This window comes from Galleria mellonella, unplaced genomic scaffold, assembly GCF_026898425.1.
Source record: "Galleria mellonella isolate WM207_F2 unplaced genomic scaffold, CSIRO_AGI_GalMel_v1 utg146, whole genome shotgun sequence".
Classification (NCBI taxonomy): Eukaryota; Metazoa; Arthropoda; class Insecta; order Lepidoptera; family Pyralidae; genus Galleria; species Galleria mellonella.
The window spans coordinates 6,298,704-6,314,220 of record NW_026441999.1 but is presented as its reverse complement, the minus strand read 5'-3'; the positions used below and the strand labels follow the sequence as shown (position 1 = coordinate 6,314,220).

The 15,517-nt window shown below is 33.4% G+C and overlaps 2 protein-coding genes across 2 annotated transcripts in view; one reads left to right on the top strand and one right to left on the bottom strand.

The window, feature by feature from the left end:
• Positions 1 to 71: 71 nt before the first annotated feature.
• Positions 72 to 11,018, top strand: LOC113513259 (uncharacterized). The gene is made up of 9 exons (XM_031909038.2): positions 72 to 438; positions 1,788 to 2,063; positions 2,441 to 2,604; positions 2,956 to 3,126; positions 3,683 to 3,865; positions 4,237 to 4,650; positions 6,836 to 7,069; positions 7,558 to 7,667; positions 8,268 to 11,018. The coding sequence occupies exons 1-9, from the start codon at positions 372 to 374 to the stop codon at positions 8,359 to 8,361; spliced, it is 1,713 nt and encodes a 570-aa protein (XP_031764898.1). The 5' UTR covers positions 72 to 371; the 3' UTR covers positions 8,362 to 11,018.
• Positions 11,019 to 12,296: 1,278 nt separating this feature from the next.
• The window catches only part of LOC113513260 (cofilin/actin-depolymerizing factor homolog), a 32,533-nt gene continuing 29,312 nt past the window's right edge, over positions 12,297 to 15,517 (bottom strand). The window contains exon 4 of the mRNA XM_026897250.3: positions 12,297 to 13,296. Within this exon, the coding sequence (XP_026753051.3) occupies positions 13,176 to 13,296 (121 nt within the window). The 3' untranslated portion in view covers positions 12,297 to 13,175. The remainder of the gene's footprint in view (positions 13,297 to 15,517) is intronic.

Here is a 15,517-nt window from a genome sequence, read left to right as displayed (position 1 = left end):
TGTTGCTAGAAACTAGTCTTATTTTTTTGCTTAAATAACATTTATTCATAAAATTATTTTGTAGTCGAGATAGTTCAAAATAAAATATTTGAAAAATAAATATGCAAATATGGCATGAATGTATTGTATAATAAACGACTGGATTAAATATAACTTTAAGTTTGCTTAAAACGGAATGTCCCTCTAGTATCGATTTTTCACGGAAAATGTGCATAATATTATTTTATTGATGTTAATAGTAAACAAATGAATTTACATCTGTTGTATTAGAAAATACAAAATGTAAAGCTGTAAAAGATCTATGCATCTGCATCATTGATACCTAACTGAAAAAGACTATAAAAGAATTAACTAAAATCGATATATGTATAATGTGCGGAATCATTATTAAATTGGTTTTTTTGATTATTTTCTTTGTATCGTGCGTGAATGTTGGAGGTATGTAACGAGTTACTGTATGTCTATTTAGTTTTAGTAAGTACTTGAACAGTTTAGATATCTGCTAAATATATAAAAACAAGTAAGAGTCCGTCTATAAGTCCTGCCTACCCCAAAAAACGCTTAAGCTTAGAATAATAACTCAATTTAAGATAAGTAATTAGCCATTTCAAACGCCAAATACAAGTATAAAAATTTTTTACCTTGTATTGATCTGACCTTGACCTTATTTTCGTATAAGTAAAATATTTTTTACTATATGGGAATTTGGATAGTTTCGATAAACGAAAATTACAATAAATTAATTCATTATAAGACTTTTGTATTGCACACAAAAATGAAAATACCCGTAATAATGAATTTTCCATGTATACCGATATAAAAATTTAAATTTGGAAACGAAATAATAACCAAAAGTACAAACCAAATACATAAATTCATGAAATAATTAAAAAAATATTATATACATATTAAATGCAATTTGTTTTTGAAAATAAAATAATGATAATAAAATATTTCTTATCAAATCTAGTAGGCCATAGATTTTTTTTTTTCATTTATTGTGACTTTGGCGAAAGCCATCAGCCAAAGGCCATAGATTTAAACAAGTCTTAAAAGCATGCACTTTTTTAAATATTATTAAAAAAAAAAAGTTTATCCTACTGTCACACCGTTATTTCCACATTTAAATTTAAAACTTTTTGACATATAAAAATAATACATATTATGTAATATAAAAATTGTTAACAAACATATAAAACTTACTGCATTAATATAGAAGTTTACTCAAAATAAAAAATAGTCGTTTTTAAATGTAGTTATTTTAATTTTTTTTTTATCATTGTTGTAACGCGTGATAAGTATATAAGGTACCTAACATCTTATAACTATAAGATATTTAGTTACATATTTTAATGTATCATCGCCGTGTGGTAAAGCCTAATTTACATAGCATAATTCACCTGACAAGCGTGGCAACTACTAGTAAAACCCCCAAATTGGGGTTGGGGGTGCCTATGTTTAACAATGACAAATAATGGTTGATATGATATTGATGATTTGAATGTATAAGGCACTAACAAACCTACTATTCAAATAACTTTAATATTTTTTTTGTATGTTACGACTAAGGTTATTGAAACGGAGATAATACTTTTAATATGTAATGAGAGGATTTTAGAATGGAAAACTACAGAAAAGATGAGGAGACAGACATTAGCAAAATATATTTTAACAATATGTAAAAACAATATGTCAAAAAAATATATAAATTTCGAATGACAATAAGAATATAAAAATGTAGCAAAGATTGTGATTATTTTTGGGGAATAAAATTTTAATAATTTCAGCATCACAACAAAACAGAACATCTCATCATGTACGACGATCGAGTATTGATGATGGGTTTTTCAAGAATCAAAAGTTGGTGTCATATCGGTCCTTCCAACCGGTATCAATTAAGTATCATAAGGCCACATATCCTAAACCTGAGGACAGACCAGATTATGATATAACTTCATACGATACGGAGTACGGTGGCGTTGTATCGAACTTTACGTCTTCCATATACGACGATAATCCACCTTTGTATCCCAACCCTGAATTTATAGCGAAGAGCAATCAAGGTAAGTAAACTCGAAATTGCATTGGACATTTGTTTTTTTTTTTTATTTTAGGTTTTTTTTTCGTACATTATGTTGTTTATGTTTACTAATTTTAGAAAGTTCAAATATTAAAGTTGCATAGTCATGTAACATTGTAAATCACTCAGTGTAAATGGTATTATATTTAACATACCATAAATTGTTTTTTTACCTGATGTGTAGAGATTATATATGAGTTAGGATTCATACTTAATAAGACTATTGGTATTTTAGCCATGGGTATAGAGAAAAAACTTCACATGGAGAGCAGTTGATTTTTCTTCGCCATGTCCATGCACAATTTTTCTCATATAGATTATAATAAAATAACAAAATTAACATATTTTTCATTCGGACAGTAAATAAGGTGCAGATAGAAAACAAACTACCAGAGCCCGAAGTTGACCTACCTGATGACTCTTTAGCTGATGCAGACCTAAAAGAGCATAACATTATAGACAGCGTCACATATCTGTATGGGTTTAATAACTGTCACGGAGTAAGGAATGAATGGATGATATTGGTAAGTTGTTTGCTATTAAAATGGTTTTTAATTTGCTTAACACGTTGCTCTAGCGATTATATAACAGTAACAGGTTCGATACTACTTCGGATAAAATAGTTTGGTTTATTTTTTCAAGCAATACAGTTAGCGTTATTAACTTTTATGAAGGCATTGTTAAAAATAATTTAGTTTAATACTTAGTTAAATAGGTTTGAAAACACTTTATATGACAAAGATCCTAAAGCTTTTATGTCAGTAATCGATACACAGTATTAGTATCTTACTAATGGATTTTGATATTACTGAAGATATAAGAGAAGAATTAATACTAGATAATTAGAATTTAATAATTATCCTCTTTTCTGACAGATCTTCATTACCAGCGGTATTGCGGTTATCTTACTCATAGCCGCTGTTATGTGGCTGATGTGGAGTGAGTACGCAGCAGAGTTCCGCAGGAGTAGCAAACTTTATCCTATCAACATCAATTTGTGTTGCTGCCTTATTGCTTGTACGCTTATTTACATACAAGCTGCAATGGTGAGTATCCGTCTGCCTCATTTTTGTATCCGTTCCTTAGTATATCTATCTTTACGTTAGGTTTCTAGCAGAGTAGATAGAGAGAGTCAAGTGCCAAAGAATTCTTTATCACACACATGTTTTGCTTCCTGCACTCTCGTAGCTCGTCTCATGCGTGCACATAGGTTTCGGACAATCTCGACTACTCCTTTAGAAAGAACACAGTCTATCTGATCATAATAAGTTAGTCTAGGTCCACACTTGCATCTATATCTACCCACATTCACATTGTATATCTGTTTAACAAAACTCACTACAATTGGTTGAGTCATAGAGGCACCAATAGGTAACAAACAAACTCCATTTTATATTTATAATATTAGTAAAATTTCGTTTAAATTCATAATTCTTATATAAATCTTTTTTATGATCCTTTACATAATATAAATATTTAATCAGGAATAATCAGTTATATAATTAGTCTGTCATAGCGCCATTTCAAACTTATTCTGCTCTGCTATTAACTTCTGTGTCAGTGCACATGGATTAACATTAACGCACTGATACTTATTCGCAGGGCGTGTCCTCTCCCTCACAATGCGAAAGGATTGCTCTTCTTTTGCACTATACTCATGTGTCATGCGCAATGTGGATCGTTGCGTTGGCTGCTGCTGTTGCCGAATATTGCGCTTGTGATACTCTGCTGCCGTTAAAGTACAATTATCTATTGGCTTATGGAGTACCGGCAATTGTAGTTATGGTGAGTGATTTACTTTGAAAAAGAAATGAAAATATCAAACTGCCTTCAAAATGGAGATTATTTTTCAATTCTTTCGCGAGAGAAACTATTTAGACTATTTTTGAAATATAATAATTTTCTTCATTACACTACTGCCGAAAAAAGGAGTGTAATGTTTTCAGTGTTCATACACGAATTATGTTTCTTTATTCTACCATGTCTTTTAAATACCTGCTCCGATTTGGATATATGGGGTAACATTAGAATTCTTACATCATTCTAAGTAAAAATGGCTACATATTTTTTAAATTGTTCATTTTCGATAGGGCACTAGCGTTTTTTTTTTGCGAAGCAAAATAGACTTGTTTTTAAATGTATTTTATTATTTACAGTTCAACTATGCGTTATCAATGGAACACTACGAAATAAAACATTACTGCTGGATGTCCATAGAAAAAGGTATGGTTATGGGTTTCATGGTGCCGGCCATGATACTCATACTCATTAATACAGCAATCATTATACTTGGCCTCCAAAGCGTTAATAAGAAACAGGCTGAAATGCTGACGGCGAAAATACAAGAATTGGTCGACCACCATATTGCAAATTGGCCTAAAAACGAACCAATGGAGGAAAATAAAAATGGTAGTATTGACACACTTGATATTTATACACCGGGTAGCAGCAGGAAAAATACCGATAGCTCTGATACACTCGACAGAGATTATAATTTGAGTGAAGACGATTGCCAATACGTTAATTTGGGCATACCTAATGGTGATGCGAACGGCGACGGTGTAAATGAGGTGAGTGTTACCAGTTATTTCTATTTAAAGCATTTAGTAGTTTTATCTTTGTCGATAAAATATCCCTGTCGCTTTTCGGGTTACAATCGTAATAAAGATATTTATTTTAGAAATTAATTGATATTCAATAATCATTGTAAACGGAAACTGCGTACAAAGTTGTCTGCGGTACCTCTGTTTTATACTATGTACCTACCGACTTTCTTGTCGACGTATATTAGTCGACAACATCCTTATTCTTTTGCCAACACTTTCTTGGCATATGTTCAGGTTTAAATAAGAGATGTGACAGTGAAATAATAAATTGGGTACTTTGATATTGAACGTTATTAAGATATGTCAGGGGGAATCGTATGTTTAATAACTACAGTTATATTTAAGAGCATTTATGACGAAATATGATAAGTCGAAGTTATCTATTAATTTACAAAACCGAATGAACATTTTTCAATGTTTGTGATTAATTATTTAAAGATTACTCTATTAGTTAAACAAAACGTTAATCAAGCCATAATTATCTTATTAAGCTGTCGCCGTAAATTAGGATTTTGATTTTTAAAATGTATTTGAAAAATTTCAAAGCAAAATATGAAGTAGGTGCAAAATTTTAGTGGTTAATTTATATACAATGTATTCTATGATATACGATGAAACGTTTTAGTTTGCTAGCGAAGCACTTTTAAATAATCGGTAAGAAAAATTTAAAATGTTAAATTGTTTTTGAAAATTAACAGATAATTCGACGTTGCAACATTTCGCTACGCAAGTTATGAACGGTCTTAAACTGTAGCGTTAAATTAACACATATATTACAATTTTTTTATTTTTTTATACCACTGAGGTGACAGACAAACATACGGCCCACCCGATGGTAAGTGGTTACCGTAGCCTATGAACACTTGCAACAATAAAGGTATTATGCGTGCGTTGCCGACCCTGAAGAAACCTCTTTTAATATAGATTTGTCGGGTAAATAAAGTACTTATGTAACGCGACGGTTTTGATTTTTTTTTAATAAAGATTAAATCGTGCACCCTCCTGTATTCCTGTGGAGTATAAAACGACGAGTATAAAGTCAGGTCAGTTAGTCTGTCGGACTGAAGGATTGTTAGTAATGCGGGCTACCAGTCCCATTGCTAACAACATACCTACCCTGTCAGGTCGACCTCCACACGGTTCCTCCTGTAAACCATCGCGCTGAATTCCAAATGTATTCATCACGATGGGCTAACTGATCTACTTTTTCATTATCCTCCTACCATTCCTCACTAATGCCCCACCAATGTATATCGTTAGCGCAGGCGAGTTTACCATTCCGTTATCATTTATTAAAAAAAAGTTGGTCCGTTGTGACGAATTCGTTCGAATAGTAACCATACAATAAACTCTACAGTTTTCTTTTAATTGATGGTAAAGGAATGGTAACATTGCCTGCGCTAATGGTATACCCTAGCGAGGCATCAGTAAGGTATGTTATGTGAGAAAGAAAATGCAGGTCAGTTAACCCATCGTGATGAATACACTACTAGAATTTGGTTTATGAAATAATACGCGCAGTGTTATTTGTAAGGGTCTATTGAGTAATGAAAATATGTCAGTTAACAAAATTGTCAATCAACTACAAGTTTTTATTACAGAACGCCATTGAACGGCAAACACGGAAGTCAAACAATATCAGTGTTGCCAAATTATTTTTTCATAGTTATCCAAAATCACTTTAGTTGCCATATGTAATTTAAATTTATAACATTTTTTTAAAAAATTAACTTTGTTATACACCTGGAATTCAGCATGATGATTTACAGGGGGATCCCGTGGAAGTCGACCTGATGGGGTATATTGCTAGCAATGGTACTGATAGACCGCATCTTTAACAATCCCTCGCCCCATACTCTACATAGTTTTTTTAATGGGTGATAATGGAATGGTACGCCCCCCCCCCCCTCACTATCGGTATACGCTGGCGGGGCACCCGTGAGGGATGATAGGTAAGGATGAAAGCAGGTCAGTTAGCCCATCGTGACAAATTTTACTAGAATTAACCACAATGGTTTCCAGAGGAAACCGCGTGGAGGTCGACCTGATAGGGTTTATTGCCAGCATTACTAACAATCTCTTTCCCTCTACTCTACATAGTTAGAACTAGATGGCGCTGCGTAACATGTACAACGGTATTTTTTTACAGTCAAACCAAGCCAAAACAATCCAAGACAAGGGCTTACTGAACATGCTATACATGGACAATCTTTCGTGGAAATGGAGCTGGAATACCGAGGGGAACGAGCTGAAGACCTATCTGAACCTGTGCTTGGTATTGGAACCGTTCTTCGCCATAAACTGGGTGATGGGTGTGGTGGCTATAGAGAACGCAGCGCATTGGTCCACGCCCACCATTTACCTGATACTGGTTGTTGCTATGGTAAGTAAACAGAAATATTTTTTTTTATGTAAACTGGAAATAAAAGGCAAATAAGGTAACGAGTTGTGAAATAGAAGGTGATGACCGTCGCCTAGATTGGAGTACTGAAGATTGTTTTCCAGGGAAGGCAGGCCTGGCCCTTTAAAAAGGGCAAATTATGTAGGTAGTCATGTTTGCCTATAGCCAAAAGTTTCGCTCGCATCGTGGGATGGGCATCAGACAATCCTAGAGTGAGCATAGTCTACCTGAGTGGGATCAGTGCTGTATTTAAATTTTAAAATGAGGCCACGCCCTTTAATAAGACGCATATGTACCTACTCTCAAATGTGTCTTTGCGCATATCTGAAAGTTTTGCTCAGATCATGGAGTGGGCTCTAGATAATTTTGGGGGTGGGCATGGTCGACCTGACCCCATGCTTAAATATGCCTATGACGGTAACTATAAAGCTAAGTAGTCAAATGTTAATATATTATGTATTTAACATCAGTACGTATACCTGACTGCTACAATTTGCACGACTCTGCCCATCGTACGCAACAAGAGTAACACACCGTGCTGCGAGGAGGTGATCACGGAGCCCACGATGACGAGAACCAGGTGAGATTAACAAAAAAAAACACAACCCATACTAGGTAGATACTCGCTTATAACGTAGCTTTCTATAAATGAGAGATTTTTTTTAAAGTCGGTTAAGAACTTTTGAAATTTTATCCATTACAGTTAGAAAAAAGAAATTTTTCCTCTTTATTAGTATTAGCTTTTACCTGTGACTTCGTTTGCGTGATCATGATAAAAATAGCCTTTATTTTACTCCATCCCATATAGTACATGTATTCCAAATTTCAGATACGCAAAGAGTTAACAAACTCATTTTTCATTTATAATATTATTAAAGATTAGAACTACATATCATTAGGTTTTTTATTGATAAGGAATGGAATTTTATGGAATTTGTCACAATGTCTGACCTGCTATTTTATTTTCACCTGTCATCTTTCACTGGCCAGCATATATTGTTAGCGCAGGCGGTATCAGGTCGATGGATGAAATGGAGATCTAATAGTCTCATTCTTTGCTACCAATCTCCATTATTAATAATTTAATAATCCTTACCCCCAACGTGCTAGAAGTGTTCTCGCACTCGTCCTAGTTTGGTTTTAAGGACCCTGAACTACATATAGTTAATATTTATTACAGGACTACGGACAGTATCCCATTACTGGATCCCACAATTCAACAGCCGAACGTGACACCGGCACCGGCCGACACTATAAGCACAATCAGCATTTAAATTGAAACTCTAATGCTTATGAAATAGAATTGATAATTGCAGTTGAAAGGATCGACTGTTTGGTGCTCGCCAATTCATATATTGACGTCCTAATAAGATGTCAAGAGAGAAAAATGGAAAGTACGTAATTAACACTGAAGTGTTAGGAATAGGGAGGTCTCTAGACTCGAGGTAGTAAAGCAGGTCACGTGTCACATACTGTTTCAGATATTTATTGATTAGGCACTCGGACAAGAGAAAAAAATAATGTGCCATTCATTTCACTTCGAAATATTCAAGTCTAAGCTGTTCCTATGGATAAAAGACATACATGTCATATTATGAACTAATATATAGATGTTTTGTATAGGTACTCTGCATATTTTCCAGATGGGGAAAAGTCTCCCCTTTATTTATTATAAATAATTAAATTAAAAAAATTGAAAACATATTGAAATTGCAATCATCTAGGAATGTACTGGACGCATTTCTTTTAACGGAAATTGAGAATTAAAAAAAATTGAATTTATGAAAAATAAAAAAAAAACCTATATTATGGTTATAAAAGCTGCCAGTTACATCAGCAACAATTATCGTACGCAATAATTTGAAACAAGATGCCTACCTATTATAATGTATTAAAGAGTTTTCTAATAATATTATTATAATTGCCGAGATGTTTATGAAAATTTCAATTTACAAGTAGTAAAAAATTTCAAATTACATATCTACCTACAATAATTTTCACTCTTGCTCTAGATACGGAATGTGATTCCGTTCATGTATATATACTATTAGTGGGTAGGACATAAAACATTTTGTAACTTAATAAAGTTTTGAACGTAGTGCGAACTTGACAGTTTCAAAAATAGATTTTAAAGTTTTAAACAGATTCTCAAGTTTATAATGCACATAGAAAGAAAACTGAAGAAAAAACTTCGCACCAACTAAGACCCAAAACTTAAATAACTGAACCAACAATGTACCACAATACATTTGGTGCATAAAAGTACATAGTTTTACACGTTTGTAAACAAGTTGATGCGGGGTCCTTCTTTATAGATAACATTTTAATTTGGATAGATAATGACAAAGACCAATAAATATTTAAAACTGATATAATCACGACGTATCGGCTAGTTACATTGTGACTTCTATTAATACCGTAGTAACTATCTATTTCTCTATATATTATTACGTGAAGTAAAAACTTTATATCTCTTTTTATGAAAATTGAGCGGACGGAAGAGTATCAAATTTTGCACACATATATTTTATATAGAGAAGGGGAGCAGAGTGCTAATATTTTTTTTAAATTATGTATATAAAATACATTAAATCAATAAAAAAAAACACACACACTACCATGTATTTGACACACACATACGCATATAACTCTTTTGTTTATTATTAGTCTGTGGTCATATTGAGAATAGATTAATATTATTTGTCCATAGTCTTACTAAATGTCAAACATAACCATAATAAATTTATTTATTATAATATATATATATTATGGTTGAATTTCAACCACTGTTCGACCACTAGTTGTTACTGAAGTAAGAATTGTCGGAATTGCGTCAAACATTTAAATATTTTGTGGCTATTTTTATATACAATAATAATATAGGTGTTTTCAAACAAGAACAAATTGCAATTTTTTGGTTATTTTTAGATAATACTATAAAAAGTTAATAAATAAAAAGGCAAAACTGATACTGTATACACTCGTTTTAAGAAATAAAAACTAATAATTAAGATTGCATTAAGATGCATCTTGCATGAGGAAGTTTTGAAAACGAAAAAAAAATATTAATAAAAACAATAGAGAATAGAAGAGACAAAATGCTGGGCCGCCTTATATGACATGACAACTTTTTAAAGAGCATACTAAAAAAATAGAAGACAAAAGAGGAAGAGGAAAACCTAGAAATAATTTAGATGGGACAGATAAAGGAAACACTAGGTGTCATGTCGTATAGGGAGGTCAAGGATATGGCCTGAAGTAGAACTGGCTGGAAGAAAATGCATAAATTAGTCGTACCGACAAGAGAAAACTCTTAAAAAAAATTAAGATTTACAGTTTTGTTTGGAAACACAATACAAGAATCTGATAATAAATATCAAAGAGTTAACTTGTTACTAATCGCACAAAAATTAGGGAATTTCGATATTATTTTTAACATTTCTAATGTTTATGAAATAGGAACCAAAATGAAAGTAAGCAATGCATATAGGAGAAACTTTTACAGAGATTCGACTAGTTAACTTCACGTAGACACATATTCTATGTAACAGATACTAGCTCTCAAGAACTTCAAGGTATATATAACTATATGGGTGTCACAGTATATTGTATGATATCCATGTTTTAGATGGCTATTTTTATCAAGTGGGTCATCAATGTCCTGTCTAACTCTTTTACCATCCTTTACAGTGAATGGCTCTGTTAACTTGCAGTGAATTATTTTGCCACTGTGGGCATATTGCCTGAGTGGCGCCCTCTGGTTGTCATTTACTTGTCAATTGTTTCTATTGTATGTCTACCTTCATGTTATTATGATAAATTTCGTGCTAATTCTGTCCTGTTTTATAAGTTACTAATATTTGATAAGATGTAGTTAAGGTTTTGTGATAGTTAATATAGTGTGATAGTAATATTGTTGCGTAAGTTTTAATAAATGTTTGAATCACATTTCGTGTTTCATGTTAAAATATTGTAAATTATTCTTCTTTATTTATAGTCTGTCTCCATTTTTTAATATGGTGATGTAAAAGGTAGTTTTTTTTTTATGGGTGAAAATGATATCGTAACCCCGGCTGCGCTAACGGGATACGCTGACGGAGCACCAGTGAAGGGTGATAGATGAGAATGAAAACAGGCCAGTTAGCCTATTATGATGAATTCATCAGCAATTAACCATGATAGTTTTCAGGGGGAACCGCGAGGAGGTCGACCTGGTTGGGTATATTGCTAGCAATGGGATTCTGTCTCCATTACTAACAATCCCTTTCTCCCCTGTAGAAGGTAGTTGAATAAATAGAAACGGAATCACATAGGTGGCAAGATTATATTCAGGGACGTGCGTCTACATTTACAGAGTGGGGGGAAGGGATTGTTAGTAATGGGGTGGTTAGTCTCCACTGCTATCAATATACCCTATCAAGTCGACCTCCACGCGGTTCCCCTTGGAAACTATTGTGGCTAATTTATCACGATGGGCTAACTGACCTGTCTTTTCATCCTCACCTATCATCTCTCACTGGCACCCCGCCAGTGTATACCGATAACGTAGGCGGGGTTACCATGGCATTTTAACCCATTAAAAAAATCTGCATCTACAGACTATACTACGAATATTACTACCCCAATGAAAAGCAAAGTCGACTTGTGGAATTAGAGCTATCCTGCTCTTAGATTTTGTTCGACAGCTAAGCACCTACTCCCGGGTGGCGAATTGTAGTAACCAATCTGGAAATTCCTTAATAGATTGCAAATACAGATTGGCTATAGTTACAACCTGGTGAAATGGGGTGTTATATCTCGGGAGGCTTGCGACTGTGGAGTGCGATCACAGACCATGTCTCACCTACTGTCCAGTCCTTTCTGTCCTTAATCTTATACGAAGGAGGACCTGAATAAGGAAACAAACTGTTGTGTTAGTTGCTATATATTACCATCTATTCTTAACTTTTTGCCCGTGTGGTCCCAGATTACCCCTTCTTTTCCAGTGGATGTCGCAAGAGGCAACTAATGGTTGAGGGATGGGTAGCAGCATCCCTCTCTCGTAAGGGCGAACGTAGTTTCGAACGAACCCCACTAGATGGAGTGACGAACTCTAATGTATTGCAGGGAGTCAGTGCATGCTGGTAACTCGGGACAACTATATTCAGTATTGGACAGATAATGGCCGATATGATGATTAAAAAAGGAATTACAAATAAAACAACTGGTATTCTCACTTATATCGAGTGTATTCTGAATAAATTGGTTACAAAATACCTATCCAACGCCCGCCGCGGTACCGAGCCGAAAGCTAATATTAGCAGTTGAATTTCAAACGAAACTTAGGCGATCGTATAAAACAGTACATCCGTTATATTACATTCTAAATAGTACAAAAAGCCGACGTCCGCAAACCTGTATTTCAAATTAAAGATATCGAGCGCCGCTGTATAATTTAGTTTGAGCTTACCTTAACTCTTTAGTTATTTATAGGAAAAAAAATATATATATATAATTAGTATAATTTAAATTACTCCTTAATTGCTATAGTGGCTGTAGGGCGTGACTACAGCTATGTTCACTGTATAACGCCCGCCATTTTGGGTGTAATCGACTGCGAAGCTCAGGGTTGAAATGATATAAAATGAACCCATGCGATTTAGTTGCTCGGTGCACACCACTACCGTTCGCAATACTGCCTTGTGACGTAACGGTATCGATTGTTGCATCGATACTGACGATTCGATAAGTGATGACAATTAATATACAATCTTATATGTCGATTGTTATAACGATTTAATCGTTACATCGGGTCTTAATTAATTATGCGTATATAAAGAACTAACGAACCATGAACAAGATTGAAACGTAATAGGTAGTTGGTAATATTTGTACGTCCAATGACAGCAAAACAGCGCTCTCTATTGAATAAAATATAAAAGGATAAAGTTTTAATGTAGCGATTATTATAATGAAATATTTCAAGTAACCATCATCCGAAAGCAACAGATTCGAATCGACAAAGTTAAAAGCTCAGCAATCGATAAGCCCGCGCGTCGATATCGATGCCCGCTAGTGATGTGCACCGTTCGTCGGTAGGTCAAATGCTTTACTGGCGGTCGGTAGCGCGGAGCTTCTCCTCAACGGCCTCTTGGGACGCTTCTGAGAGGTCGGTCGCCTGGATATACTTCTGTACGCCGACCAGAGACTTCTTCAGCGCATCGAAAGAGCTGGAACAGAATATTACATGATAGACTTTTTATGATTATACTGCTGGGTTCGGAATGTTGTATCTGCTGAGAAGAATTAAAAAAAAACTAAGCAATTACATACGCTATTGGTATACGTTGACGAAGTATTGACAGATAAGCTAAATAAGAAATCAGGTGATATGGAATGGATGGGAAATGAGCATGATTGAATTCACTAGGAGTTTCCAGGTCGGAACAGGTGGAGATTCACTTTTTATTCTGCATCTAGAATGACAAGCAACTGACGGCTCGCCTGATGGAAAGCGGAAATCGTCGCCCATAGACACGAACAGCAGCATCGATACCAGCGAATATACTGTGATACCCATGATAGTACTCATGCACTGTTATTCTTAAAGACAACGATGTTATGCCTCCGTACCCTATTATTTTGCTACCGGATCGCTAACGGATCCTTCAAATCGAAACAGTCATGCAAAAAATAGGACTGCCACGAAGTAGAAAGCAAGAAAAAAAAAAAAAGAAAAATGCAAAGCAGTTAATTTTTACAAGGTCTTCTGTTTGCCTGACAGGGCAAAGTAAATGTGTAAATTATTATAGTGTCCATTATGTTTTCCATTTTTTACGCACATATATATAAAAAAAAAATAAATAAATAAAAGATAAAACAAATCGAAAAAAAAATTGGATTTTTAAAATTTCGATTTTGTAGACCTCAATTTTTTAATCGATTTATCTAATTATGTTTCGAAAATTTCGGAAAGAATCGTTAACTCTACTTTTTAGTTCGGTCAGTAAAAATCCTGGTCACGGACATTTTTATTTTATTTATTCTTTAAAAAATTACAACATATATATATAAAATAAAGATGTACAACAGGTGAGCTTAACTCTGTAAGAGTTCTCTTCCAGCAAACCCTGAGTGGAAAGGATTATATTATTATATTACTGATCGCAGACAGAGCCACGGGTAAAAGGTAGTAATTAAAAAAAAAAAAAAAGCAGATTCGTACATTACTAGGAATCTACTGCCACAAAAATATCATTCATGTTATGTTGAATGTGAAACAACAACGCATAAAGAATATTTTTCAATATTATAATTTAGCCATCGACCTCAATTAAACCATAGCGCGTTGTCCTTTTGTAGCAACGCCATCTATCAACGTTTACGGTTACTAATAAAGATGACGAAATACTAGATGGCGCTGAAATTGAGACTTGCGGTTTTTGTTGATTATTTTGTAATTAAAGACAAATTGAAGCAAAATTTCTAAATTTGCGAGTGGTTTTATTTATTTTTTACCAATGTAGTAATAATTTATCATCATTTTTAATCCTATTCCCTTGTATTGTACAACTTTGTAAAAAAAAAAAAACATTAGCATGAAACATTATAATTCTGTGCGTTATAATTCATTTAGGATAAAATAGCGTATTAACCTGTCACATTTTTTTTTTTTTTTTTTTTTTTTTTTTTTTTTTTTTTTTTTTTTTCTGTATTAATATTATATATTTCTCTGTAATAACATTTCTTGTTTTACTTGCAACAAACTCACTTACAATATTATTTATTATATTAGTAAAAATTCACTTAATAAATTTTCAGTTAATAAAAACAGTACATTAAATGTTATAAATTTTTTTTAAACAATAATTACAAATTTATAATAAACATAATATTTATTTATTTATTTATTTTATTTATTAAATACAAAAAAAAAAAAAAAAAATTACAACAGCGAGTACATTGGACCCCGCACTAGGAGAACCTGTATCGCGGGAGTCCATATGAGATTACCAAGACACGGTGGTTTACAAATATAAGTTAAATTAAAATACTAAGCCAGTTTTACGAAAGCAACAAGTTAAAATGAAGTGCTTCATGAAGACATGCGCATAAAACAGAAAATTATATAAATACTCTAATATTACATAAATAAATACATACAATTAAATATACTAAAGACATACACTACTATATACGAATATCAATAAATGGTATATAATATTAATTCTGTGGCATCGTAATCAAGATTTTGTAAATATCCTTGTATCCTATGTTTAGCTTCCGCATTGTTAAGACCATCCAGTTTGCAGAGATTATTAAGTTTTTTATATATAAATGGGCACGAATAATAACTAAAGCGCTTTGCAAATGCAGTATTAATGCGAGGGATGATTATTTTGCGCCTTCTCTGGTCCGAAGGTTTTTGCGGGAGGAGAGGAGATTTGTGGT

Coding starts and splice junctions, on each gene's coding strand:
- LOC113513259 (XM_031909038.2), top strand. CDS start 372: ATGTGCGGAATCATTATTAAATTGGTTTTTTTGATTATTTTCTTTGTA. Junction 3,127..3,682: donor TTTACATACAAGCTGCAATG/GTGAGTATCCGT, acceptor ACTTATTCGCAG/GGCGTGTCCTCTCCCTCACA. Junction 3,866..4,236: donor TACCGGCAATTGTAGTTATG/GTGAGTGATTTA, acceptor TATTATTTACAG/TTCAACTATGCGTTATCAAT.